The 27,498-nt window shown below is 36.8% G+C and overlaps 1 protein-coding gene across 2 annotated transcripts in view; it reads right to left on the bottom strand.

Moving 5' to 3' along the window:
- STAG1 (STAG1 cohesin complex component) overlaps positions 1-27,498 on the bottom strand; it is a 400,795-nt gene that overhangs the window by 10,360 nt on the left and 362,937 nt on the right. For both annotated transcript variants that reach the window (XM_037061224.1, XM_037061225.1), the window contains exons 25-29: positions 26,230-26,369; positions 20,797-20,898; positions 17,400-17,548; positions 16,696-16,824; positions 2,744-2,949 (exon numbers count right to left, since the gene is read on the bottom strand). In XM_037061224.1, coding sequence (XP_036917119.1) covers positions 2,744-2,949; positions 16,696-16,824; positions 17,400-17,548; positions 20,797-20,898; positions 26,230-26,369 — 726 coding nt within the window. The remainder of the gene's footprint in view (positions 1-2,743; positions 2,950-16,695; positions 16,825-17,399; positions 17,549-20,796; positions 20,899-26,229; positions 26,370-27,498) is intronic.

Below are 27,498 nucleotides of genomic sequence, written 5' to 3'. Positions count from 1 at the left end.
AGCTGCCCGTCTCTGCCCCTCCTAATGGTCTGGATAAATGTTTCTTCTTTAACTCCTTGGTTGTAGGACTTCTATATACTTTGGTTTTCTGGTAGTTCTGTTTTTTTTTTTTTATTTGTTGTTGTCTTTCTTTTAGTTGTGTGAGGAGGCTCAGTGTATCTATATGCCTCCATCTTGCCTAGAAGTCCAGCATGGATTTCAACATGGTTCTGGAGTTAGACTGCCTAATTTGAATCCCAGTTATATCACTTGCTTGTGTGACTTTGGGTTAAACTTCCAAAATTCAGGTTTTTCATATACAAAATAGGAGTATCAGTATCTCACCTCATATATTTGTACCGATTAAATGAGGTAATGTATAAAACCATCAAATATTAACTATCTTTACATTATCATCTATTCCAAGTTCCTCTACAAGATGGTAAAAGGAGAATGGAGCCAGTTTGAAACCCCTGTAACCTTGCTTTACCTCAAGCAATAAAGGGACTGTAGGTCTTAAAGGGGCCCCACGCAGCAGCACTTAGAGTCTGATGGCTTTAATGAGAAATCAGGAAATCCTGTTACACAGCTGAACACTGGTCAGCAGAGGAAAAAAGTTCTTTTCCAGGTCATTCATGGGGGGGAAGGGTTAAGAGGTTCACTGTTTCTGGGCCTCTAAGTAATACCTCTTAAGGGAAATCTTCCCTGATCACCCACCCAGCCCCACTTACCATTTTCTCTTAACTTCCAGAGGAAGTAGAACCATTCCTGCTAAGCCTGAATTATGCACTGTCCTGTACTGGCAATGTATATTTTTCATGTACATATGTTATCTCTAATTAGATTTAAGTTTCTTAAAGGGACAGGGAACTTTTTCCTTCTTCTGAAGTTGACTAGACTATAACAGATTAAAGCATTTGCATACCTAAACCACATATTAATAAAATACTCCTTAACTATAAACATCCTATATATAAAAATTCTAAATTGTTTTCCTAATATGGATGATTCAAAAAATATTACTGTTATGTCTTCCCATTGTTCTTCTCCCCCATTAAGTCTCAGAGATGTGTGCATGTTAGGTTCCTCATCTGCTGTCAATCATTCCATCTCTCTGTGTGCATGTCTCATGTGTCCAAAATTTTGTCAGATGTATGTGTGTGTTTTATTAACTTTTCTGTCCCTGGAAATACCTACTATTGTTTGGTTAAGGTCATTCCACCTATGCAAAGCTCACTACTAAATCTCTTCTTACTCAGCAAGAATGTTATATCTTCTTTTATTCATACCACTTTTCATTCACTACTTAATTCAAAACTTTTCTCTCCTGAACTGAAAATTTTATGACCTTAAGAATGGTTCTTAACCAGGTACACTCATCTTGCAGCTCTTTACTACATGTCATCTTTTCCAGAATATCTTTCCTAATTCATTAAAAGTCTGGCCACTTCTTGTATGTTCCTAGAGAATTTTTCTGGTGAATCATTGCATTTACCATGCTGAACTGAAAACTGCGTGCTTCTGTCTCTTATCTGTACTATGAGCTCTTTCATTAACACCTCATCTCCAGCACTTAGCACGGTTCTTAGGAAGGTGTTTGGTAAAGACTTAATGAATGAATAACTTCAGGAAGAACTCACTCTTCTTGAAGATACCCTGCTAACCCGTCAGGATTTCCCAATGGAAACACTCTTGTAAACCTCTCTCGTGGTTAACCCAAACAAATGGAACTCTGCTGCTTGAGGGTTCTAGGCAAATAACCTGAGCCACTTGGTAAATTTGAAACTGCTATTGAGCAAGTTTTCATTTTTGCAACTTAACAATTACCAAATTAGGTTATCTGGTCCATAAATGTTTTTCTTAGTCCTAAAGATAATCATATTGGCAGCTCCACTATCGAAAAAAAAAAGTGTTTTTTTTTTGTGTTATTTAAATTCTCTAGGCTTTAGTTTCTTCTGTGTAAAATCTGGATTACTGTGCTCAATAGCCATGGGGATGTAAAGTACAGTATAGGGAATGGAACAGCCAAAGAACTTATACACATGACCATGGACATGAACAATGGTGTGAGGATTGCCTGAGGGAGTGGAGGGTGGAGGGTGGAATGGAGCAAAGGGGGATAAATTGGGACAAGTGTAATAGCATAATCAATAAAACATGATTTAAAAAAGAATAATGCTTTGTTCTATTACTTGTAAAGCAATTTTTAGTCTTTTTTGATATATGAATATTGACCACTGATTACATTTACATTATAATTCAACTCCCCATTCCCCAGAGTTCATGAGGTTTACAAAACCACATTTGGCCATCACTATTTTAATATACAAATGTACATGATCCATTCAAGTGTTAACAATGGAAAGTTGTTCTGATATATTTAATTTGCTGCAGAGGCCTACCCTCAGCTTACCAGAATCTTTCCTGTATTAGTATGAATTTTTACAGAATAACATAACTATTTTATTTTAAAATTTAATGTATTAGAAAACTATAATATGGGATCAGTTTTACAAACTACCATAACTATGTCCTTTTTTCCTTTGTGCCTATCTTCCTCTACTCCATGCTCTTTTAACTTGTTTTCCTTTTTTTCTGTCCATTATCAATTCCAACATTTTTGCCTGAATCTCTCAGTGTGTATCAAATACATAAGGATATAATGTGCTTAACAGTATCATCTTGCTTCCACAGATTATTTGCCATTATTTATCTCTATACTACCAGGAGAACTATTTGTCTCATACTGTAAAAACAAACTTACCTTCTACTCGTTTCTTATGAAGTGGGGGCCGTCCTTTTTTATTCCTTACTGAGGAAGTTTTGCTGCTGCTACTTCCACTGTTCACAGACATTCTATCATCTTCACCTCCAGTGACTAATGAATTTCTATAGGAGATGAGTGGAAGCCATACATCTTCCCTCCTTTCCATCATCTGCTCCGTAAGGAACTTTTCAAGGTATGAGTGACTAGAAACACAGTAGGAGAAGGAGTGATTTTCATGGAGGTACTTAGTATTTCCGTAACATGAGGCACTCTCAGAAGGTTCTAAAGAATCTCGGAGGACACACTTTTTGCATGTAGCCTCTCCCCTGCAAAACAACCTTTTAAAACTTGTGAAAATTATAAAAGACAATCATTTAAAGTCTTTCGAAATTGTCTTAAGGTCATACCAAAAATGAAGAAAACATTTATTCAAGAATATCTTCCAAATCTCAGTAAGAACAATGACAGTTTCAACACTGAGCAACATCCTGCATCATTCCTTTGTCCTCTTCTCCTTCATGACAACTGTGTGTTATAGAAACTCTACTCTGAGAGCTCTGCTCTGGGAAGACATGGATAAGATTAGGAGCTCCCTTTCTTTCTGTTTAGAGCTGCTCTTGAAGAAGCAGGCCATCTGTGTGTTACGGATGCTCTATTCTGGACAGCAGCTGGGAGCAATGAGGCCCCATGCCACAAACCCCAACCTGTTGGGTAGTAACTCCTACCCCAGGCACAGCAGGCTAAGAATACTGGGCCCTGAATGCCTCATCTCAGCTCCCTTGTACAGCAGAAATTCCATAACTGAAGAGCAAGCCAAGAACCAGGGGTAACCCTGGACCCCTGTTATTCTGGAATGTGAGGGATACTATCCCAGCACCCAGATCCTGTTCAGTGGCATAAAAATTCTGCCCAGAGGCTGAGGCAGACCATATGATGCAGCTTTCCAGCTATCTGGGAGGACTGACTTTATTTGGAATACAGTATACAATATTTCTTGCCTAACGGTGTTGGCAGCTCTTTATACTATAGGCAAGAAATGAGAGAGTAGAACAGCCAAAAATTTAAGAGAACCAACACCAAGAGCCCTCCTGGAATGAGAAGGTTGTGCACATGGGCTAAGCTGCACCCATTCATGAGCAAATAGAACAGGGGATGGGGGGCAGCTTTGAAATCATTCCCTAAACCCTACACAAATCTATCAACATAGCGGGAAAACCTCACTGCCACAAGTGGCTTAAACACAACCTCCAACCAAATGCTGGCTGAACAATAGGCTGCTCTGACTTAGCAACTCCTAAAAAGCCAGGCTTAAAAATAAAAGCATAGGCTGGTTTCCAGTTCTGTATATAAGGAGCTTGTAAGTTGCCAGTGCATCCTACCAAGTAAAAAGTTGAAAAAAATCAACTCTTCTTGGATCCATAAGAGAAGAAAATCATTGTGCAGACACAATAGAGGAGGTCACAGCTTACTGGGACAAACACATGAGCACAAACCCCCTTGGGAACCATTGCTGGGGTAGGAAAACTTATACTACATAGTTCATGAATTGCTGGAGGCACACTGTAGACAAATCTGAGAGTAAGAAACTCCAGGGTACCCAGTTATAGGGGAGACCCCCACAGTATTGGAGACTAACTGGTAAGGGAAATAGTCAACTTGAACCCACTCTACTCATCCTGTTCCAACTAAGGGTGGAACCCCCTCAACCCCTGAGAAGACCATGTGAAGTTCACAGTACAGAGTCATAGCTCACTAAAAGGCTGTGACCTAATCACAGGACTACACAATGCTCCCCTCCTCCTACACCTCACCACCACATTACTAACTGCCTATTTACAGCAGTTTGTTTCACCCAGTACACCATGTCTAGCGATTGAGAACAAATTACAAACCATACCAAAAGGTAAAAAACACAACTGGAAGAAATAGAGCAAGAACATAACCAGACGGGGCAAAAAGGCCAGAATTTTCAGACTTGGAATAAACAACTATGATTAATACGCTAACAACTCGGATGGAAAAAGAAGGATGCCTCTGATAGATTGTTAGCAGACTGGACACGGACAAGGAAAGAATGTATGAGCTAGAGGAAAGCTCAACAGGATCCTCAAAAACTGAAAAATAAAGAGATGAAAAAAAAAACCCCATTACAACAGCTAAGGACTGTAGTACAAATGTAAAAGGTAAAATATATGCATAAAGGGAATGCCATTAGGAGAAGAGGGAAAGGAACATAAGAATTATTTGAAATAACAATGACAAAATTAATATTAGACACTAAACCACAGATACAGGAAACTCAAGAATCCTAAGCAGGAGACTTCCAGCCAAGATGGAGGAGTAGGTAGACACACTGTGCCTCCCCGCACAACCAAAATAAGGACAACAAATATTTAGAAACAAAAAAACTAGTAGTACTGAAAGAAAATTAAACTATATGGAAGTCTGACAACCAAAGAGTTAAAAAAGAACCATTCATCCAGACAGGTAGGAGGGGCGGAGTCAGGCAGCCGGGTGGAGAGGATTCACAGCAAAGTGGGGGCTGGTGAACCCTGGGTGTGCAAGGTGGCAGCAGGCAGACCAGGCGGTCCCACATTCCCACACAGATAAACCAGGCGAAACTGGGGAGCTACACAGAGTGAGCAACCCAGGGTCCAAGCACAGGGAAATAAAGCCTCAAAACACCAATTGAAAGCACCTGTGAGGGTTGAGGTTCCAGAAGAGACTCCCAGCCTCACAGGAGAGTTCGTTGGAGAGACCAACAAGGAGCTAGAATGTGCACAAACCCACCCACATGGGAATCAGCACCAGAAAGGCCCAATTTGCTTGGGGGAAGCAGCAGAAGTGACTGAAATCTGGCAGAGACCAGAACAAATGGCAATGCCCCTCTCTGACCCCACCCCCATATACTGTGTCACAACCCAGGAACCAGGATGCCCCACCCAGGTGAACACTTAAGACTCTGCCCCTCATATGTAACAGGTGCATCAAGAGAAAAAAAATGGCCCAAAAGGAAGAACAGATCAAAGCTCCAGAAAAAATACAACTAAGCAACAGATAGCCAAGAGATGCACAGTTCAAAACACTGGTAATCAGGATGGTCACAGAATTGGTTGAATTTGGTTGCAAATTAGATTAAAAAATGAAGGCTACACTAGGTGAAATAAAGGAAAATGTACAGGGAAGCAATAGTGATGGGAAGGAAACCAGGACTCAAATCAATGGAGTGGACCAGAAGAAAAAAAGAAACAACCAAACAGAAAAGAATGAACAAGAATTCAAAAAAATGAGGAGAGGCTCATTTTTTCGAACCTCCAGGACATCTTTAAACGTTCCAACATCTGAATCATAGTGTTACCAGAAGAAGAGGAAGAGCAATAAATCGAAAACTTATTTAAACATATAATGAAGGAGAACTTCCCCAATCTGGCCAAGGAAATATACTTCTAGGAAGTCCAGGAAGCTCAGAGTCAAAAGGCAGACCCAAGTAGGACACACCAAGGCATATCATAATTATATTACCCAAGATTAAAATGAAGGAGAGAATTCCAGAAGCAGCAAGAGATAAGGAGACAGTTACCTACAAAGGGGTTCCCATCAGACTGCCAGCTGGTTTCTCAAAAGAGACCTTACAGGCAAGAAGGGGCTGGAAGGAAGTATTCCAAGTCATGAAAGGCAAGGACATACATCCAAGATTGCTCTATCCAGCAAAGCTTTCATTTAGAATGGAAGGGCTTCTCAGATAACGTCCAGTTCAAGGAGTTCATCATCACCAAGCCCTTATTATATGAATAAGGAGTTGTTAAATGGTAAAGAGACTTATCTAAGAAAAAGAAGATATAAAACATGTACAGTAAAATGACAGCAAACTCACAATTATTAATAACCACACCTAAAACAAACAGAAAAACAAACTAAGCAAACAACTAGAACAGAAACAGAACCACAGAAACGGAGATCACATGAAGGGTTAGCAACAAGGGAGTGGGAGGAGTAGAGGAGGAAAAGGTACAGAGAGTAAGTGCCATAGATGGTGGATAGAAAATAGACAGGGGAAGGGTAAGAATAGTATGGTAAATGTAAAACCTAAAGAACTTAAAAGTATGACACATGAACATGAACTAAAGGGGGGGGGCGATGTGGGCGGGAGAGGGTGTGCAGGGTGGAGGGGAGTGAAGGGGGGAAAATGGGACCACTGTAATAGCATAATCAATAAACTATATTTTAAAAAAAGAATCCTAAGCAAGATAAATGCTAAAAGAACTACATTTACACATATTATTTTCAATGTGCAGGAAATCAAAGATCAGGAAAAAATACTGAAAAGAGCCAGAGGAAAAAAGTAACTTAGCTACAGAGGAAAAGGATAAGAATTATATCTAACTTCTCAGAAACCATGTAAGCAAGAAGAGAGTGTAGTGAAATATTAAAATGTCAGGAGAAAAACCCACCAGTCAAAAATTCTGTGACCTGCAAAATTATCCTTCAAGACAGAAGAATACTTTCTCAAATAAAAATTGTGAGACTCTGTTGCCAGTAGATCTGCTTTGCAAGAAATGTTAAAAGAAGTTCTTTAGAGAGAAGGAAAATAATATAGGTCATAAACTTGGATCTACATAAAGTAAGGAAGAGCACTGAAGAAGGAATAAATGAAGGTAAAATAAAAACTTACTTTCCTTATTCTTAAGTGAGCTAATAAATAACCTTGTTCAAAATGATAATACCTGCCCTGCATGGGTAGTTCAGCTGGTTAGAGCATTGTTCTGATACGGCACACTTGTGGTGTCAATCCCTGGTGGGGGCACATACAGGAATCTACCAATGAATGCAAAAATAAGTGGAACAACCAATCGATGTTTCTCTCTCTCCCACCCTCACTTCCTCTCTCTAAAATCAATAAAACAATTTTTTTTAGAAAAAGAACACCCACAATGTATGCAATTATGTATGCTGTATATAAATGAAGTGAATGACAGTAATGTTACAAAGGACGGGAGGGATGAACTGAATTATTGTGTTAAAGTATAGATATACCAAGAAAGGAGAGTAAGCAGAATCCTGAAATGTCCAATTAAAGCCACAAAAGGCAGAAAAAGAAGACAAAAAAAGAAGCACAGAACAAAAGCAATAATAAGAGAATACAGTAGACATTAATCCAACTATATGAATATCAATTTGAATGTCAATGGTCTAAATAACCGAGTAAAAGACAGAGATTTCCAGATTAGAACAAAGAACAAGACCCAAATATAGGTTGTCTACTGAAACTAAACTTAAATATAAAGACACATACTGATTAAAAGTAAATGGATAGAGAAAGATACACCATGCTAACACTAATCAAAAGAAAGCAGCAGGAGCTACATTAATTTCCAACAGAGCAGACTTCACAGCAAGGGCACTACAGACTGATAAAGAGATTAATTCTCTAAGAAGACATAATACTTATTGTGTATGTGCCTAACAACAGAGTATCAAACCATGTGAAGCAAAAACTAATAGAACTGCGAAAAGAAATAGATGGATCCACTATCAGAGAGTTCACACCCTCTATCAGAAATGGACAGATTCAGCAGGTAGAAAATGAGTAAGGATATAGGAACTCAACTACAACACCAATTACCTAGACACAGTTTATATTTACATCCAATAGCAGAATACACATTTTCCTCATGGTCACCTGTAACATTCACAAAGATACACCACATTCTGAGCCATAAAACACATCTTAACAATTTTCGAAGTACAGAAATCATACAATGTCTGCTCTCAGATCACAATGGAATTAAACTAGAAATCAACATTAAAAATACAGCTTGAGGGCTGAGACAAGAAAAAAAAAAACAAATGAAATAACAGATCGAATCTCCAGAAAAAAATACAACTAAGCAACGAACAGATAGCCAACCTATTAGATGCACAGTTTAAAACACAGGTAATCAGGATGCTCACAGAATTGGTTGAATATGGTCACAAAATAGATGAAAAAAATGAAGGCTATGCTAAGTGAAATAAAAAAAAATGTGCAGGGAACCAACGGTGATGGGAAGGAAACTGGGACTCAAATCAACAGTGTGGACCAGAAGGAAGAAACAAGAATTCAAAAAAAGAGGACAGGCTTAGGAACCTCTGGGACAACTTCAAATGCTCCAACACTGAAGTCATACAGGTGCCAGAAGGAGAAGAGGAAGAGCAAGAAATGGAAAACTTATTTGAAAAAATAATGAAGGAGAACTTCCCCAATGTGGCAAAGGAAATAGACTTCTAGGAAGTCCAGGAAGCTCAGAGAGCCCCCAAAAAACTAGATCCAAGGAGGAGCACACCAAGGCACATCACAATTACCCAAGATGAAAGAGGAGGAGAGAATCTTAGAAGCAGCATGAGAAAAGGAGACAGTTACTTACAAAGGAGTTCCCATCAGACTGTCAGCTGATTTCTCAAAAGAGACCTTGCAGGCAAGGAGGGGCTGGAAAGAAGTATTCCAAGTCATGAAAGGCAAGGACATACATCCAAGATTGCTGTATCCAGCAAAGCTTCCATTCAGAATGGAAGGGCAGATAAAGCACTTCTCAGATAAGGTCAAGTTCAAAGAGTTCATCATCACCAAGCCCTTATATGAAATGTTAAAAGGATTTATCTAAGAAAAAGATGAAAAGTATGAATAGTACAATGACAGCAAACTCACAGTTATTAACAACCACACCTGAAACAAAAACTAAAACTAAGCAAACAACTAAAATAGGAATAGAATCAGAGAAATGGAGTTCACATGGAGGGTTATTATCAGGGGACTGTGAAAGGGAGAGAGGGGAAAAAGGTACAGAGAATAAGTAGCATAAATAGTAGGTAGAAAATAGACAGAGGAAGGGTAACAGTAGTATAGGAAATGTAGAAGCCAAAGAACTTGTATGTATGACCCATGGACATGAACTAAAGGCGGGGAATGGGGGTGAGAGGGAGGGTGGAGGGTAATAAAGAGCAGAAAATGGGACAACTGTAATAGCATAATTAATAAAATATATTTTAAGAATTAAAGTAAATAAAAAATTAAAAATATATAGCTGGAAAAAAATCCCCAAATATACAGAGATTAAACAACACACTTCTAAATAAGACAAAGATTAAAAAAACACAAGAAATTTGAAAATACTTTGAATTGTCAATGGCCATACCACCCTGAACATGCCTGATCTTGTCTGATTACGGAAGCTAAGCAGGGTCGGGCCTGGTTAGTACTTGGATGGGAGAAAATATTTTGAACTAAATTAAAAAGAAATAGCAACTTATTAAAATTTGTGAGATGCAGTGAGAGCAGTGTTCAGAAGGAAATAATTTATAACACTGAATATACATATTAGAAAAAAAAGAAATACCTAAAACCAGTATGTTTTTACCTTAGGAAACTACAATGATACAAAGTAAATCCAATGTGGAAAAAAGAATAAAAATTAGAGATGACAGTGAAAACAGGAAATCAGAGAAAATTCACAAAGTCAAAAGCTGGTTCCTATAACTTGTACTTCCGCCCAAGGTGGAGGTGTAGATGGAAACACTGTGCCTCCTTGCACAACCAACTTTAAAGACAACAAAGATTTAGGAACAAAAACACAACCAAAACAGACAAAAAACTGAACTGTATAGCAGTCCAACAACGAACCGTTCAGCCAGACCGGTAAGAGGGGCAGAGTCCTTGGCTGGAGGAGAGATCACGCTGGAAAAAGTGGGCGGGACCCAGGAGCGCAGGTGGCGGTTGGCAGATCCCAGGAGCGGGGTGGCAACGGGCAGACCCAGTGAGTGCCCAAGGCGGCTGGCTGACTGTGGTCACACATTCACACGTAGATAAACAAGGCAAAGGAGTGAGCAGTGAGACAGACCGTACAAACCAGGGCCCTAGCGACGGGAATTAAAGCTAAAAAGCACAAATTAGAAAAACTTTCAGGGGTCGAGGTGCCGGGAGAGGCTCCTAGGCACACAGAGACTTTGTTGGAGATACCCACAGGGTCCTGGAGGGTGCACAAGCCCACACAGCCAGGAACCAGCACCAGAAGGGCCCAATTTGCTTCCAGAAAGCAGCTGAGGGGACCGAAATCTGAGAGAGAGCAGCACAAATGCCATTGCTCCTCTCTGACCCTGCCCCCACATACAATGTCAGAACCCAGCGCCCCGGTGAACACCTAAGGTTCCACCCCTCATACGTAACAGGCACAAAGAGACCAAAACATTATGGCTCAAGAAGAACAGCTCAAAGCCCCAGAGCCAATACTTCTAAGTGACCAAGAGGTAGCCAAACTATTGGATGCATAGTTCAAAACACTGGTGATCAGGATGCTCACAGAAGTGGTTGATTTTAGTCACAAATTAGAAGAACAAATGAAGGCTATACAAATTGAAGGGGAATGCACAGGAAACCAATAGTGATGGAAAGAAAACTGGGACTCAAATCAATGGAGTGGACCAGAAGGAAGAAACAAATGACCAAACAGAAAAGAACGAAGAAACAAGAATTCAAAAAAATGAGGAGAGGCTTAGGAACCTCCAGGGCATCTTTAAATGTCCCAACATCTGAATCATAGTGTTACCAGAAGGAGAAGAGGAAGAACAACAAATTAAAAACTTCTTTAAACATATAATGAAGGAGAACTTCCCCAATCTGGCAAAGGAAATAGATTTCCAGGAAGTCTAAGAAGCTCAGAGAGTCCCAAAGAAGTTGGACCCAAGAAGGAACACACCAAGGCACATCATAATTACACTGCCCAAGACTAAAATGAAGGAGAGAATCCTAGAAGCAGCAAGAGATAAGGAGACAGTTACCTACAAAGGAGTTCCCATCAGACTGTCAGCTTATTTCTCAAAAGAGACCTTACAGGCAAGAAGGGCTGGAAAGAAGTATTCCAAGTCATGAAAGGCAAGGACCTACATCAAAGATTGCTCTATCCACCAAAGCTTTCATTTAGAATGGAAGGGCAGATAAAGTGCTTCTCAGATAAGGTCTAGTTCAAGGAGTTCATCATCACCAAGCCCTTATTATATGAAATGTTAAAGGGACTTATCTAAGAAAAAGAAGATGAAAAATATTAACAGTGAAAGGACAGCAAACAGAGTTATTAACAACCACACCTAAAACAAAAGCAAACTAAGCAGGCAGCTAGATTAGGAGCCCCAAGCCAAAGGAGATCACATGAAGGGACAGCAACAGGGGAGTGGGAGGAGGAGAAGGGGGGAGAAGGTACAGAGAATAAATAGTATAGATGGTTGGTAGAAAACAGACAGGGGGGAAGGCAAGAAGAGTATGGGAAATATAGAATCTAAAAAACTTGTGACACATGGACATAAACTAAAGGGGGGCATGGTGGGGGAGGGGTGTGCAGGGTGGAAAGGAATGAAGGGGGGAAATGGGAAAACTGTAATGGCATAATCAGTGAAATATATTTAAAAAAGGAAAAAAAGATGGTTCCTTTACAATTTATAAGATCAATAAAATTGCTAAGCTCCCAGCCAAGCTAGTTAAGAGAGAGAGAAAAAAAAGGACAAAACTTACTAGCAGCAGAAATGAAAGAGGACATACCCACTATATAGGACCTATGGACATTTAAAGGAAAATAAAGGAATACTATAAACAACTCTACGCACAAAACTTTGACAATCTAGATGAAACAGATCAATTCCTTAAAACACACAATTTGCCAAAACTAACATAACAGACAATCCGAACAGACCTATATTCTAGTAAATAAATTGAATCAACAATTAATAGTCTTCCAAAAGAGAAAGTACAAGGCTCAATTGGGCCCACTGGTAAATTCAACCAAATATTTAAGGAAGAAAATATATCAATTCTCTACAATCTCTTAGAGCACAGAAGCAGACAGAATATTTCCTTTTTTAAAAGGTATTTACAGATTTTAAAGAGGAAGGGAGAGAGAGACATTGATGTGTTTTTCCAGTTATTCACGCATTCATTGGTTGATTCTTGTATGTGCCCTGACTAGGAATTAATCAAGGATCAACTCAACCTTGACACATTCAGGTGATGCTCTAACCAACTGAGCTACATGGCCAAGGTGACAGAATATCTTCTAATGAGGTCAGAATATCTTCTAATGAGGTCAGAATATCTTCTCTTATTAGGTCAGCATTACCCCTAATACCAAAACTAGGTGAAGACATCACAAGAAAACTAGAGATTAATATCTTCATGAACATAAATGCAAAAATCCTCAATAAATTAGTAAATAGAGTCCAAAAATTTACTGAAAGAATTATGTAGACCATATTATAGAAATGTACACCTGAAACCCATACAATTTTAATTAAGCAATGTCACCCAATATATTTAATAAATAAAAATAACAATAAAGATGTCTTCAGCAAAGTCCTAACTTCAAAATTAAATATATATGTATATACCATAACTAGATCCAGGTATGCAAGGCTAGTTCCACATTCCAAAGTTAATACAATCTGTCACACATCAATAGGACATAAAAATCAAGTGATCGTATCAATAGCTACAGAAAAGGCATTTGACAAACTCCAAACTCATCTGATAAAAACTCTCAGCTAACTAGGAACAGAGAGAAACTTCCCCAACTTGATAATAAACATTTACAAAAGGCTATACAACTAACATCACACTTAATGCTGAGAAATTTGAAATTTTTCTATTAAATCAGTTGCAATACAAGAATGTCCCCTCTTATCCTTTTCAACACTGTATTGGAAATTCAAGTTAATTCAATGAGACAAGAAAATATAAAGTATACAGACTGGAAAGACAGAAATCAAACTGTCCTTGATCACAGCTGACATGGTGAAAACCTGATGCAGAAAATCCTAAAGAGCTGACAAACTTATGGAACTAACAAGCTATTATTATAGCAAGGTTGCCCAATACAAACAAAAGTCAATCACTTCCGAGATATCACCAATGAACAAGTGGAATTTGAAATTAAAAATACAATGCTATTTACATAAGCACTGCCCTCCCCCACACAAATTACTGAGGTATGAATCTAACAAAACACATACAAGGGCTATATGAGGAAAACTACAAAACTCTGATTAATGAAATGAAATAACTAAATAAATTGAAAAGGATATTCCATGTTCATGGGTAGCAAGAATTAATACTGTTAAAAAGTCAGTTCTAACTTGCCTCAAGGCATTTCCTATCAAAACCTCAGCAAATTATTTTGTGGATAGTAACAAACCTATTCTAAGATTTATATGGCGAACTAAAAGACCCAGAATACCAACCTAATAGTGAAAGAGAAGAAAAAAGTTGGAAGACACTGATGCTACCCAACTGTAAGACTTACTATAAAGCTACAGTATGATCATTTTGCCATATATACACATATCATATCATCACCCTGGACTCCTTAAACACATACAATGTTATATGCCAAATATATCTCAATAATGTGGAGAAAGAGCTACAGTAGTGAAGACAGTGTGGTAATGGTGAATGAACAGACACACAGATCAATAAGAAAGAATAAAGAACACCCTGTTAGAGATCCACATAAATACGGTCATCTGACCTTTGACAAAGGAGCAAAGGTAACAAACTAGAGCAAAGATAGTCTCTAACAAATGGTGCCAGAATAATTGAACATTCACAAGGAAAAATACTAATCTACACACAGATCTTAAACATTTCATAAAAATTAACTCAAAATGGACTCAAACCTAAATGTAAAATACAAAATATAAAACTTCTAGAAAATTACATAGGAGAAAACCTAGATGACCTTGGGTACAGCAATGACTTTTCAGATATAACACCAAAAGGCAAGATCCCACCATAAAAATCATTAAAACTTTTAAAACTTATGCTTTGCAAGAGACACTGTCTCCAAAGAGAAGACAATCACAAGCTGGAGAAAATATCTGTAAAACATATATCTATAAAGAACTACTATCTAACATACAAAGAACTGTTAAAACTCAGTAAGCAAAGAATCTGATTAAAAAATGGACAAACGATCTGAACAGATACCTCACCAAAGAAAACATACAGATGGCAGATAAGCATACAAAATGATGCTTTTTATCATGTCATAAGGGAAATGCAAATTAAAACAATAAGATACTAATGCAACACCTATTAGAATGACTTGAATTCAGAACAGTAATACCAAATGCTGGCAGGAATGCAAAATGCACACATCCACTTAGGAAGACAGTTTTGTGGTTTCTTACAAAATCAAACATACTCTACCAATGCCACCCAGCAATTGCACTCCTTGGTATTTACCAAAAGGAGTGGAAAACTTATGCTCCCATAAAAACTTGACACAGCTTTAGTCATACTGCCAAAACTAGAAAGCAACCAAGATATCCTTCAGTAAGGGGCTCAATAAACAAACTGTGGCATATCCAGACAATGGAATATTACTCAGTGCTTCGAAGAAATGAATTAGCAAGCTATGAAAAGATACAAAGAGCTTAAAATGCATAGTACTAAATGAAAAAAGCTGATGTGAAAATGTTACATCCTGTACAATTCTAAGTATATGGCATTCTAAAAAAAGGTAAAACTATGGAAACTAAATAATCAGTGGTTGCCAGGGGTTGAGGGGAAAGGAGGAAGGAAGAATAGACAGAATGCGGAGGATTTTTAGGGAAGTAAAACATTCTATGATACCGTAAAGATGGATACATGTGTTGTACATTTGTACAAACCCACAGGAGGCACAATACCAAGAGTTGACTGTATTATAAACCACAATAGAATGAAATTAGAAATCAATAATGGAAGGAAAATTTGGAAATTCACAAATACGTGGAAATTAAATAAAAAACTTGCATAACTGACAGCTTAAAGAAATCACAAGGAAAATACTTTGAGATAAATGAAAACAGAAATGCAAGATACCAAAACTTACAAGATGCAGCTAAAGTAGTGGTCTGAGGGAAATGTATACCCATAAACGCCTAAATAAAAAAAGTTCTCAAACCACCCCATCCCCACCAATACCCAACACCACTCATTCTGTATCATATTATTCTATTTTCCTGAAACTCTTATTTGTACGTTTAATATTATGTCTCCCTGCATTAGACCATAAGCTTTCTGAGGGCAGAAACTGCATTGTTCACTGTCTGGCCATATTTGAACAACAGCTACGGAAAAGTACTAGATGCTTAGAATTTTTTGACCAAATCTTTCCTTAGAACTATCACTTATATTTAGATAAGTTTTAATTGTCAATCCAACTTCCTGTTCATTTAACATTATTATAACTGATTCATCTTCCTATCATTTTGTAAAATTTGAGATCCATAACAGAATTACTCTTAAGTTTTCCACTTTTAAATAAAACTTATCCCATCAACATTTTCTTTTGAAAATAGCATATTATTCCTTTAACTTGCTATTATAAAAAATACAAAATAAGCCCTGGCTGGTGTAGCTCAGTGGATTGAGCACAAGCCTGTGAACCACATGACTGTGGTTTGATTCCCAGTCAGGGCACATGCCTGGGTTGCAGGCCAGTTCCTAAGCAGGGGGTTCACGAGAGGCAACCATACATTGATATTTCTCTTCTTCTCTCCTTCCCTTCCCCTCTAAAGATAAATAAATAAAATTTAAAAAAAGAAAATAGAAAAATAGCAATCTTCGTGAAACAAGTACAAAAATTAAAACATAATTACTATAAAAGAGAAGTAGGGTTACACAATGGCAACGCTGATGTTCATACATCTTTGAATTGCAAAGTAAGAAATCAATCCCAATCGTTTAATTTAGTCTTGTAAATTCTAGGTACAGAGAGATGAACAGTCAAACAACTATACAAAGCTTGAAAGAAAACTATAGTTCTTTAAAAGAATCAGAGCCTAAAGTATTAATAGTAATTCTATCTAGATAATTAAATTTTTTTCACAAAATATTGAAAATTACAACAGTATCATGACAAAAGCCACTTTTGCAATGTGCAACTTACACTGTCTTTTTGTCCTGTCGAAGAAGTTTAGAAGAAAATTCACTTAGTACTTCCAGGAAAGCCAGATTGGGAGGTGGATATTCTTGTCCTTTCTGATTTTGGTATTTAAAGGCAAATTCTATGCCATCCCTAAAATATAAGAAAATATCACTTTATTTTTCCAGATAGCTAGCATGGTTCTCCCAATGGGCTAGGATTTCTAAAACAGTTGGGAAGGCAGCAAAATCATCATTAAAAGTAGTAAAATATGATAAAATCATTAATGTTAACTGCATGATGTATTGCATACTAATATTTACTTTCATTTTTTACAGTAGGAAACTGTAAGTTGTGAAAAGTAATTGCAGCTCTGTGAGTTTTTGTAAGGTAAAGTCTTCTGTCATTCAGTTTTCAGTTATGAATTGAGGCTGACCAAATCAGTATTGCCAGGTTCCTGCAACATTTTCTCACTGATAGGCCAGATAAAAATACTTTGTTAAACTTTACCTTCTATACTTCATAAGATGAAAAATGGACAGTTTAATTTTTTTCAATTTAAAAATAGCCTCCTATTGAGAATGATGAGATGAAAATCTCTGAAGTTTATATAACTTAAAAATTCTGTAATTTTTCTTTTTTTAAAATGGGTCCAATAACAGTTATTTCAGTTAAATTCCAGTAAACCAGATTCTTTATAATAGAATATGTTTATTTAGCTCACTTACTTGTGAAGTGTGGCAACTGCTTCTCGTGTCTTGATTTGGTCCAGTCCAAATGTTAGGGCAAAGCGACGTGCCAATTCTTTAATGCCACTGACATGGGCAGATGTCCTATCTAGATTGGGACCTTGCTCTTGAACAAGTTCATTAAATAGCTAGTAAGAAGCAAAAGAAGAACAGAAGAAAAAAAAACTATAGTTAAGAAATATTTACTTACTGTTAGAATAATATAATTTTAAATTATTTAATAGGCATGTGGTAAAATATGTATTTTTCCTCCTTACGTTTAACTGTAGCCACACTGTTCCCCTTCTCCAAGTCATTTATTACTAATTTCTTGAGATCACTTTTATGTTATGTGATTAAATGCAAACAGGAATTTATTTCTTTCTTCCCCCCAATGTGGGTAAAAAAAGAAGTAAAAAAGGTGTGTGGTTGCCTCTCACACACCTCTTACTGGGGACCTAGCCTACAACCCAGGCATGTACCCTGATTGGGAATTGAACTGGTAAACCAAAGGGTCGCCCTTTCCAGTGAGGGTACATGCCTGGATTGCAGGCCAGGGCCCTTGTTAGGGGGCGAGCAAGACGAAACCAATCTATCTCTTGCATGTTTCTCTCCTCTTTCTCACTCCCCTCCCCTCTCTCTAAAAGTAAATAAATAAAATCTTTTGAAAAATACATTTGGGGTTGGGAAAATAGAGTATGTTTATAGATATGTACTATGTATTCATAAGCATCTAAATGTTCTTTTCATAGGAATGGCAATGTATAAAATACTGGGTTGAAAACTTTGTTTTTTCACTTCTATCTTAAACAAGAACACTGTAAAGAACGATTTGTATTGAATATAATGGGGCTATAATTTTTCTCACCCAATAACAAAATAAAAAGTTCTTAAGCTGAGTGGAGAGCTTTTTAAAATTACACATACATTATGTATATGTGCCAAAATAGAAAGGAAAAAAAAACTTTGGAGTACTAAAGGTCACACTCCCTTTTACCTACTCAGCAATTTGGTTGCTGTCCATCCATCTCTATCCTGTATCATTAACTATTCTACTAGATGCATGCCCTAACTTCATCTTCAACCCCATCTTCTCTGCGTTCTAATTTTTCCTCTTTCTCTCTCTCTATATATGTGTGTAAATATATATACATATTCAATATATAATATATATATTATTGTTCAATTACAGTTGACCCCATTTTTCCATTACTTTCCCCTGCCTTACCCACCCCCCACCTCCATATATACAATCTATTTTTTCTGACTCTCTTCATGGCAAAGATCTTGAGAAGTATTGTTTGCATTTTCTTCACTTGTTTACCTCCCAATCTCCCACTTCATTCTAATCACACCATTCCATTGAAATAGCTTGTCTTCTATTAATTTTGTAGTCCATTTTTTCAGGTTTACTCAGCAACAGACTGGCCTGGCCTGAACTGACAAGACTAAAACCAACAGTTTTTCTAGAGATAATAAAATTCATTAACAGGTAACTGTTTACCAATTCTTAAACTTTAAAATGAATACAAAGAATATATTTCATTATACAAAATTCAAAGAACATCAAAGTAGAAGTTTCCCCCCACCCCTATCCCCAACTACATAATATTCTTTTTCCAAAGGTAAAGTGGTAAAGTTCAGAAGTTTTCTAGACTGGTTCAGAAACATGACAGATTTCATACAAAGTTTTTACATTTGCAAAAATGGCAACATACTATGTATACTTTTCATTTAATGTCTTGTCTTAAAAATCTTTATCTACTTCAGAGAATCAGTTCGTCTAACCATTCCTGTTAATGGACTTTGAGACTATTTCCAATTTTTCAAATATTACAGAAATTGCTGCAATGAAACATCTTTTACATATAATAGTGCACACTTGCACATATCTATATAGATACCTAATAGCAAAATATTTAAGACACACACATATGTATCTTAAATTATGAAATATACTGTAAAGTTATATTCCAAGAAGACAAAAGCAATTTCATAAGGAACCTTTTTTTCCATCTTTTCTTTTTTTTTAAGATTTTATTTATTTATCTTTAGAGAGGAAGGGAAGGAGGGAAGGAGAGAAATATCAATGTATGGTTGCCTCTCGTGAGTCCCCTGCTAGGAACTGGCCTGCAACCCTGGCATGTGCCCCGACTGGGAATCGAACTGTGATCGTGTGGTTCACAGGCCCGTGCTCAATCCACTGAGCTACACCAGCCAGGGCTCCCATCTTTTCAATCATAGGTATTATCGACTATTTTAATTCATGCCAATATGTTCAGCAGTAATAAATATCTTCCTTTTAATTTGTACTTAAATTATTAATGAAGTTATGCCTCTTTTCATGTGTTTATTGGTTTTTAAAATTTCCTCTACTGAAAAGTGGCTTTTCATATCTCCTGCTCACTTTCCTATGGAATTTATTCATATTTTCACTGGTATGTAGGATTTGTGATATATGATTAAAAATACTTTCCCCCAGCCCTGACAGGTGTGGCTTAGTGGGCTGAACATCATTCTGCAAAGTGAAGTCACCAGTTCAATTCCTGGACAGGTCACATGCCTGGGCTGCAGGCCAGGTCCCTGGTTGGGAGCATGTAAGAGACAGCTGATCAATGTATCTCTCACACATCAATGTTTTCCTCCCTTTGTCCCTCCCTTCCTCTCTCTCTAAAGATAAATAAAATTGTTAAAAAATATTTCCCACCAATATCATCTGTTCGCTCACTTTGTTCACAGGGCTGGGTTGATGATTAATGTATTTAAATTTATATATACCATCAATTTTTTACTTTGTGACTTCTTGAGAAAGAACTTCCCCACTCCAGAATATAAAAATATCCTATTTTTCTTACAAACTTTCAAATTTTAACATTTATATATAATCCACCTAGAAGTTATTTTGGGTACATAATGGTTATATTGGGTACATAACTATTGTCCCCCAAATACAGTCAATTAACCCATCACCATTTAATGAATAGGCCTAATCCTTTCCCCACTGATGTGAAATGAGACCTTTATTATAGACTAAATACATACACACGTACCTATGTGCCCCCCAAATCTCTGTATTAATTTACTAGGCATTTATTTGGAATCTATTTTTGCAATATAAGTGACATGTTTCTGTATTTTTCTTTTTAAATATCCAATTTGGCATTTCATCTGGTCCTAGAGTAGATGACCTTAGGATTTCATCTACTTGAAATATGAACTATTGGATTATCTTCCAAAAGAAAAGATGTATAATACGTCTTTGAAACAGAAAGTATCCATGGTAATACATTTATGTAATGACTTAATTTAAATGAGCTAAGATACCTAACATATACTAAATACAAGGAAGTGCTTAATATATTAATTCTACTTTTCTCTTTCCTTTCAAATTTCTTACCTGTTGTAAACTGAGAATGAGGGTCTTGGCACACTGAATTTTATCAATCTGCCTGGTTTTACTCAGTGTTTCCTTAATAATATCACCATAGTCATTGTAATACTGTGAAGAAAAGAAAGAAATTATAGTTTTAAAATTATTGAAATTTTATGAAGAAAATGATTGAAATTTCATGAGATAAAGAATGGGCTGGTGGCCCTGGTCGAGTCACTCAGTTGGTAAGAGCCTTGTCCCAATACATCAAGGTTGTGGGTTTGGTATCACATCAGGGCACATGTAAGAATCAACTAATGAATGTATAAATAAGTGGAACAACAAATTGATATTACTCTCTCAAATGAAACAAAAAGGAATGGGTTGGTGAAAAAATATGTTAGTACAAAAAATAGGTTAGTAACTTCATCTTATAGTGAGAATTCAAAGATTTTGTCTAAACTTAAAGGAATATGCATTTGATATTTAAGATTATGAGATAACTAATAATAATAAAACTAAAAAACTGGTAATTCAAAGAGAAGAAGAAGTCATACAGGGTCAAGAGAATGTCTCATTGTTTATAACATGGACTCAAAAGACACTATTTAAAAGGTGACAAATCAAGAAAAAGACTTTGGTAGGAACTTCCTGAAGAACTAAAATCAAAATAGTTAAAATGGCTTACCTCTGGGAAGTGGGCCTAAATAAAGGGAAAGGGCAGATTAGGGTAACACACTTACCTTTTCATTTACTCTTTGTGTACTCACAACCCTAAATGTGTCTATATTTTACTATTAAAACATAAGCATTATAAACAATTGACATCTTCTTTAATAGTGACTAAGAAAAAGTTAATGAACTTCTTTATAATTCAGTTTTTTTAATACAGAATTTAAAATATTTTCCTCAGGAGTAAATAATTAGGAAAAGCTTTATTTGAAACCATTAAATCTGGATGTTATTCTCAAGCTAAAACTCAACCCTATAATCTTATGTGAAGAACTAGTATATCAGCCAGCCAATTAAATTTTTATAATCTTCAAAAAGGAGGGTATACTTCCATGATATGAGTTGCAAAGAAGGAAAATTAATTCAAAAGAATCATCTTTTGAGTGTAATAAAAAAACTCAATGTAGAAAAAAAGAGAGAAGGACATATTAATATACTAAAGTGGTTCAAAAAGCAGATCTCTAATAAATTCAGATTTGTAATGGCCACATAGAGAAATGGGGCAAAAAGACACATAACTAAGACAGCGTTATTAGGACAAAGGGTAGCAAATAGCTAGTTATTAGAATACTCAGAAAAAGATTACAGCCTATAATGATCAGAGGTATGCAAAAATTTGTAAGGATGATAAAAGTTTTGGATCAGCCTCACATCTTGACCCAATGCAGTATCGTTAAGGGTTGAGAAGGATAAACCATGATAAACTCATATTCACCAATCCAAACCCTGTTTAGATATTAGTTTAGGAAGCCTTCTCTGATTCTCCTCACTTAAATTTTTCTCTATATCCTGTGCTTGCTTTATAATTTGTACATCTGTCAGTACAATAATTGTGCTGAAGTTTTATAGAAAGAGCTAAGCCTTACACTTAGACAAACCTAAAATCAAATCCCGAATTACACTTTCCTTCTTCGCACAACCAAAAGGAGGACAACAAAAAATGTCAGAACAAAAAATAACCAAAACTCCCAGAAAATTGAACTGTATAGTAGACCCACAACCAAGGAGTTAAAGAAACATTCATCCAGACCAGTAGGAGGGGAGGAGACAGGCAGCCAGGGTAGGTAGGACTAGCAGCTAGGGGGCAGTTGGTGGACCAGGGCAGGCGAGGCAGCAGCTGGCAGAGCAGTCAGTCCCACATTTATGTGCAGATAAACAGGGAGAATAACTGGGGAGCAAGACAGAGCATGTAACCCTGGGTTCCAGTGTGGGAAATAAAGCCTCAAAATCTATGAATGAAAAAACCTGTGGGGGTTTAGGTGGCTGGAATAACTCCCAGCCTCACAAGAGCATTGGTTGGAGAGACCCACAGGGTCCTAGAATGTACACAAAACCACCCACTCAGAAATCAGCACCAGAAGGGCCCAATTTGCTTGTGGGTAGGGGAGGAACTGACTCAAAAGACCATGGAGAGCTGAGCAAGCAGCACTGTTCCCTTTTGGACCCCTCCCCGACATATAGAGCCACAACACAGAGACCTGGGTTGCCCTGCCCTAATTACCTAAAGCTCTGCCCCACATATATAACAAGTGCGCCAAGACAAAAAAAAATTGACCCAAATGAAAGAACAGATCAAGGCTCCAAAAAAAAATACAACTAAGCAATGAAGAGATAGCTAACCCATCAGATGCAGAGTTCAAAACACTGGTAATATATAGGAGATCGTTCTGTGTGGTGTGGGCCCAGACAGGACCCATGCCCACGAATAGGTTCTCCTGTGGGGAATTAGGTCTGCCATGTACCTAGGCCGCTTTGAGACTTGCTTTTGCTAAAACTCCCTCACCCTGAATTGAGGCAGAAAGTGCTTACTATAACTTCCTAAAGTCTGTGCTAAACCACCCCAGTATGGAGTGTAACCAGTTCAAGCACTTTTCCCTTTGCATTTGCAAATATCCTTCTTCTGTGATATTATTAGTGGCATCATCTCCTTTGTTTTCTGTAAAAGGTAACCACCTAAAGCGGACCTGTGCATAGTAAATGAGGACTGTCATGTAATGTGCCCAGAAAAGAAAGAAACGCTGGTCACGGCAAGGGCTGAAGCTTTTCTCCTCTTGAGAGAAAAGCCATGCTGTCCCTTCTCCTCCACAGGACTCAGTAGTCTGTATGAATTTCTCGTGTCTCATCTACAATGTGGCAGACCCACAAGCCGATGTCCACATCAGTAATGAGGAGGCTCATAAAAATGTTCGAGTATGGTTGCAAAATATAGGAAAAAGTGAAGGCTATGCAAAGTGAAATAAAGGAAAATGTATAGGGAACCAACAGTGAAGGAAGGAAACTGGGACTCAGATCAACTGGTTTGGAGCAGAAGGAAGAAATAAACATTCTATCAGAAAAAAATGAAGAAACACGAATTCAAAAAAACGAGGAGAGGTTCAGGAACCTCCGGGACACTTTTAAACATTTCAATATCAGAATCATAGGAGTGCCAGCAGGAGAGGAGGAAGAGCAAGAAATGGAACACTTATGTGAATATATAATGAATGAAAACTTCCCTAATCTGGCAAAGGAAACAGACTTCCAAGAAATCCTGGAAGCCCAGAGAGTCCTAAAGAAGTTGGAACCAAGGAAGCACACACTAAGGCATATCATAATTACATTACTCAAGATGAAAGAGAAGGAGAGAATCTTAAAAGCAGCAAGAGAAAAGGATAGAGTTACCTACAAAGGAGTTCACATAACAATATGGTTTCATATTTGAAATCATGAAAGGCTTACTCCAAGACTCCTTTATCCAGCAAAGCTTTCATTTAGAATGGAAGGGCAGATAAAATGCTTCCTAGATAAGGTGAAGTTAAAGGAGTTCATCATCACAAGCCCTTATTATATGAAATGTTAAAGGTACTTATCTAAGGAAAAGAACATTAAAAACTACAGTAAAATGACAACAAACTTACAACTATCAACAACAGAACCTAAAAAAAACAATGACAAAAACAAGCTAAGCAAACAACTAGAACAAGAACAGATTCACAGAAACATTATCACATGGAGAGTTATCAGTAGGTAGGGGGAGAATGGGGGAAAAGGTACAGGGAATAAGAAGCATAAATGGTAGGTACAAAATAGACAAGGGGAGGTTAAGAATAGTATGAGAAATGGAGAAGCCAAAGAAATTATATGTATGACCCATGGACATGAACTAAGGTGGGGGAATACTGGTGGGAGGGGGTTGGGGGGAACAAAGGGAGGAAAAAATGGGATAACTGTAATAGTATAATCAATAAAATACATTTTCAAAAAATTAAACCCCCATTTTTGCTACTTTAATATTTATGTGACCTATCTGAGCTTTAATTTCCTTATCTCAAAATGGCATGATTTTCTACCTCACAGGGTTCCTGTAATTAACAAAAATACAATGGAACATTGGTTCTCAGACTTCATTCTGGAAGGCTGTTTGTTGGGTTGAGAATCAAAGTTTTGCTTGACACCTGAGGTTTGAGTGTATGTAAAAGCCTTAGAACAGTGTCTCAAATATAAATGCCACAAACAACATAAGCAGCCATTCATTATTTGATTATGTTTACATTTTACTTTCTGTATTAATCTATAAGCTCCTTAGTACAGAAATCTTGTCAATTAAATCTCTGGCTACTAGCACAGTGCTCATCACATTGCAGTTGATGGCAAAATATGACAAATTAATTACTATGTCATAATTAGGATTAGATTACACCTAAACATGGACAAAGACACAAGTGGGTCAATGGCACACAATATTCTGAACATGAGAAAAATAAAAGTGTCTCTGACATGAGAATAAGACAAAAAAAGTGTTCTCTCTTATGTGTGCCTATCAATTGATATTACAGAGATTTTTTTAGCACCTTTTTTAAAGGGAATCAGGAACAAAATAGAGCTTTTGGAAAGAGGTTTGTCAGGAAGGTAAGTATCTACCAAAATCCTATCATGTGAAGAATGGATTAAAACACTTCAACATCTCTTTATCTCTCTTAGGAAGAAAAATCCAAACTTCCCATACAGCATAGTAGGTCTAACTTGTTACTTTCTTTAAATCTTATCTTTGGTTCTGTTTACATAAGCAATCTATGTTGCTGTATCAAATTACCTGCATTTCCCCCAAACAATTCATATTCCTTTGTGATGTTCGTGAAGTTCAATCAGCCTACAAGCCCTCCCACTACTTCCTTGTTTGACTAATTTATGCTTCTTGTCTCAGACTTAGTTCAGAAGTCACATCTAAGCAGTGTCATTAATCTTCACATTTCTTAAGAGTTGGGAATCTGTTTTATATATTTCCAGGAACCTGTATACATACATTTACTATACTGTATAATGCATTTATTTAATTACTTAACTCCCTCCAGTTTTAGAATGGAATTAGAGGAGAAATTTAAAAGAAAATCTTTGTCACTTTAGCTCCTGGCAGGCAACATGGTACACAGTTGCCATACTTAGCCCATTTCTTCCACAGCTTACTTCTACTTCTGACTTTCTAAATAAAGAGAATACATGGCCTTATGAAAATTGAAAAAACCTCTTTCATATAAATATGAAGAACTCATACCTTACAGAATTGATATAATGGTATAGATAAGAGGCTCATATGAAAGACAGAAACTTTAAATACACCAGAACACCATCAATAACATTATATATAAAAGTGGTGAATGTTAGCTTGTCACAATCCTTTCCTTCATTTGTAATTATAAATTTCTCTGCCAATTAGATGAAAGGAGAAAAATGAGAATATTAAAAAAATACCTTCATGTAGTGTTTAAAGATGTCTGCAGCTGCATGCATGTCAACAATATCATAAATGATAAGTTTGCTGAATGCAGCAAGTAGATTCCTTCTTTTATGTAAGGCTTCAATTTTATTTGCTTCATCTTCTTCATCACCCTCTAAATACAGAAAATAAACTGATTATGAACTTTATCCAAGGTAAAACAATGTAAAAAATACGTATAATTAAAAAAGTTTATACATTTACAAAAAGGTATAATTCTGTTCCAGGTGACATAAAAAATGTCAATTATGTTGATTATTTTAGGGTGCTATACTTAGTTACACATTTATCAAATACCTGATAGGCACTAAGGTTCCTATCTTCTTGAAGACTCTCACAGCAAAGATGAAAATAAGCAAATCATATATAAAAATATTATTTTTCAAATATTTTTGTCATAATACTGTTGTTTATTTATATTATTAATGCTGTCTTATTTCAACATTCTTATGTGCTAATATATTTCCATGGAGAAAAAACTTCTGAAAATTTTTATGCCAAAAGGAAGAAATTTTCTTTTAGAAAAATCCATGGGGAGTAATGGAAATATATGGGGGACTTAGTTTTCAATGCTTTTTTAAAACATGGTAACAATATCACCTGAGAAATAAAATGTATTTTGCAAACCATATTAAAAAGAAATAAAATACACATTAAATAGAAATAAAACCAACTATCAAATACTTTCAGAACAAGTAGGGTTTCTTTCTCATTTTTTGAATGCTTAGGCCCTACTGGTTTGTCTACTTCTAGTCCTAGGAAAACTTTCTTCACAAGGCTCCAGATGATAACATTTACATTTATTTCAGGCTCTGTACTGACCCTCTCATGCATTAAAAAAAAAAGATTTAATTTATTACTTTTTAGAGGGAAAGGAAGGGAATGACAAGATTAGGAGAAAAAGAGAGAGAAACATCCATGTGTGGCTGCCTCTCATGTGCCCCTCTCTTTGAGGACCTGGCCCAGAACCCAAGGCATGTACTGTGCCTGGGAATTGAAACCAGCAACCCTTTGGTTTGCAGGCCAGCACTCAATCCACTGGGCTAAACCAGTTAGGGATCTTATGTCTTGACCTGCCCTTATTTGGAGACAGTGTTCTTTCTTCCCATCTTCAGATTCATAAAAAAGAAAAACAAAACAAATCAAACTTATTCTCAACTTCTTTTTTTTCCCCTCTTTCAACTAAATTGGTCCTGCTGTGAAGCATCAATACTCGGAGAAGTTGAAATCTTTGCCCTGACTGA

Source organism: Sturnira hondurensis, unplaced genomic scaffold (assembly GCF_014824575.4).
Source record: "Sturnira hondurensis isolate 20B ecotype Veracruz unplaced genomic scaffold, ASM1482457v3 Scaffold0013299, whole genome shotgun sequence".
Classification (NCBI taxonomy): domain Eukaryota; kingdom Metazoa; phylum Chordata; class Mammalia; order Chiroptera; family Phyllostomidae; genus Sturnira; species Sturnira hondurensis.
This window is presented reverse-complemented; position numbering and strand designations above follow the sequence as displayed.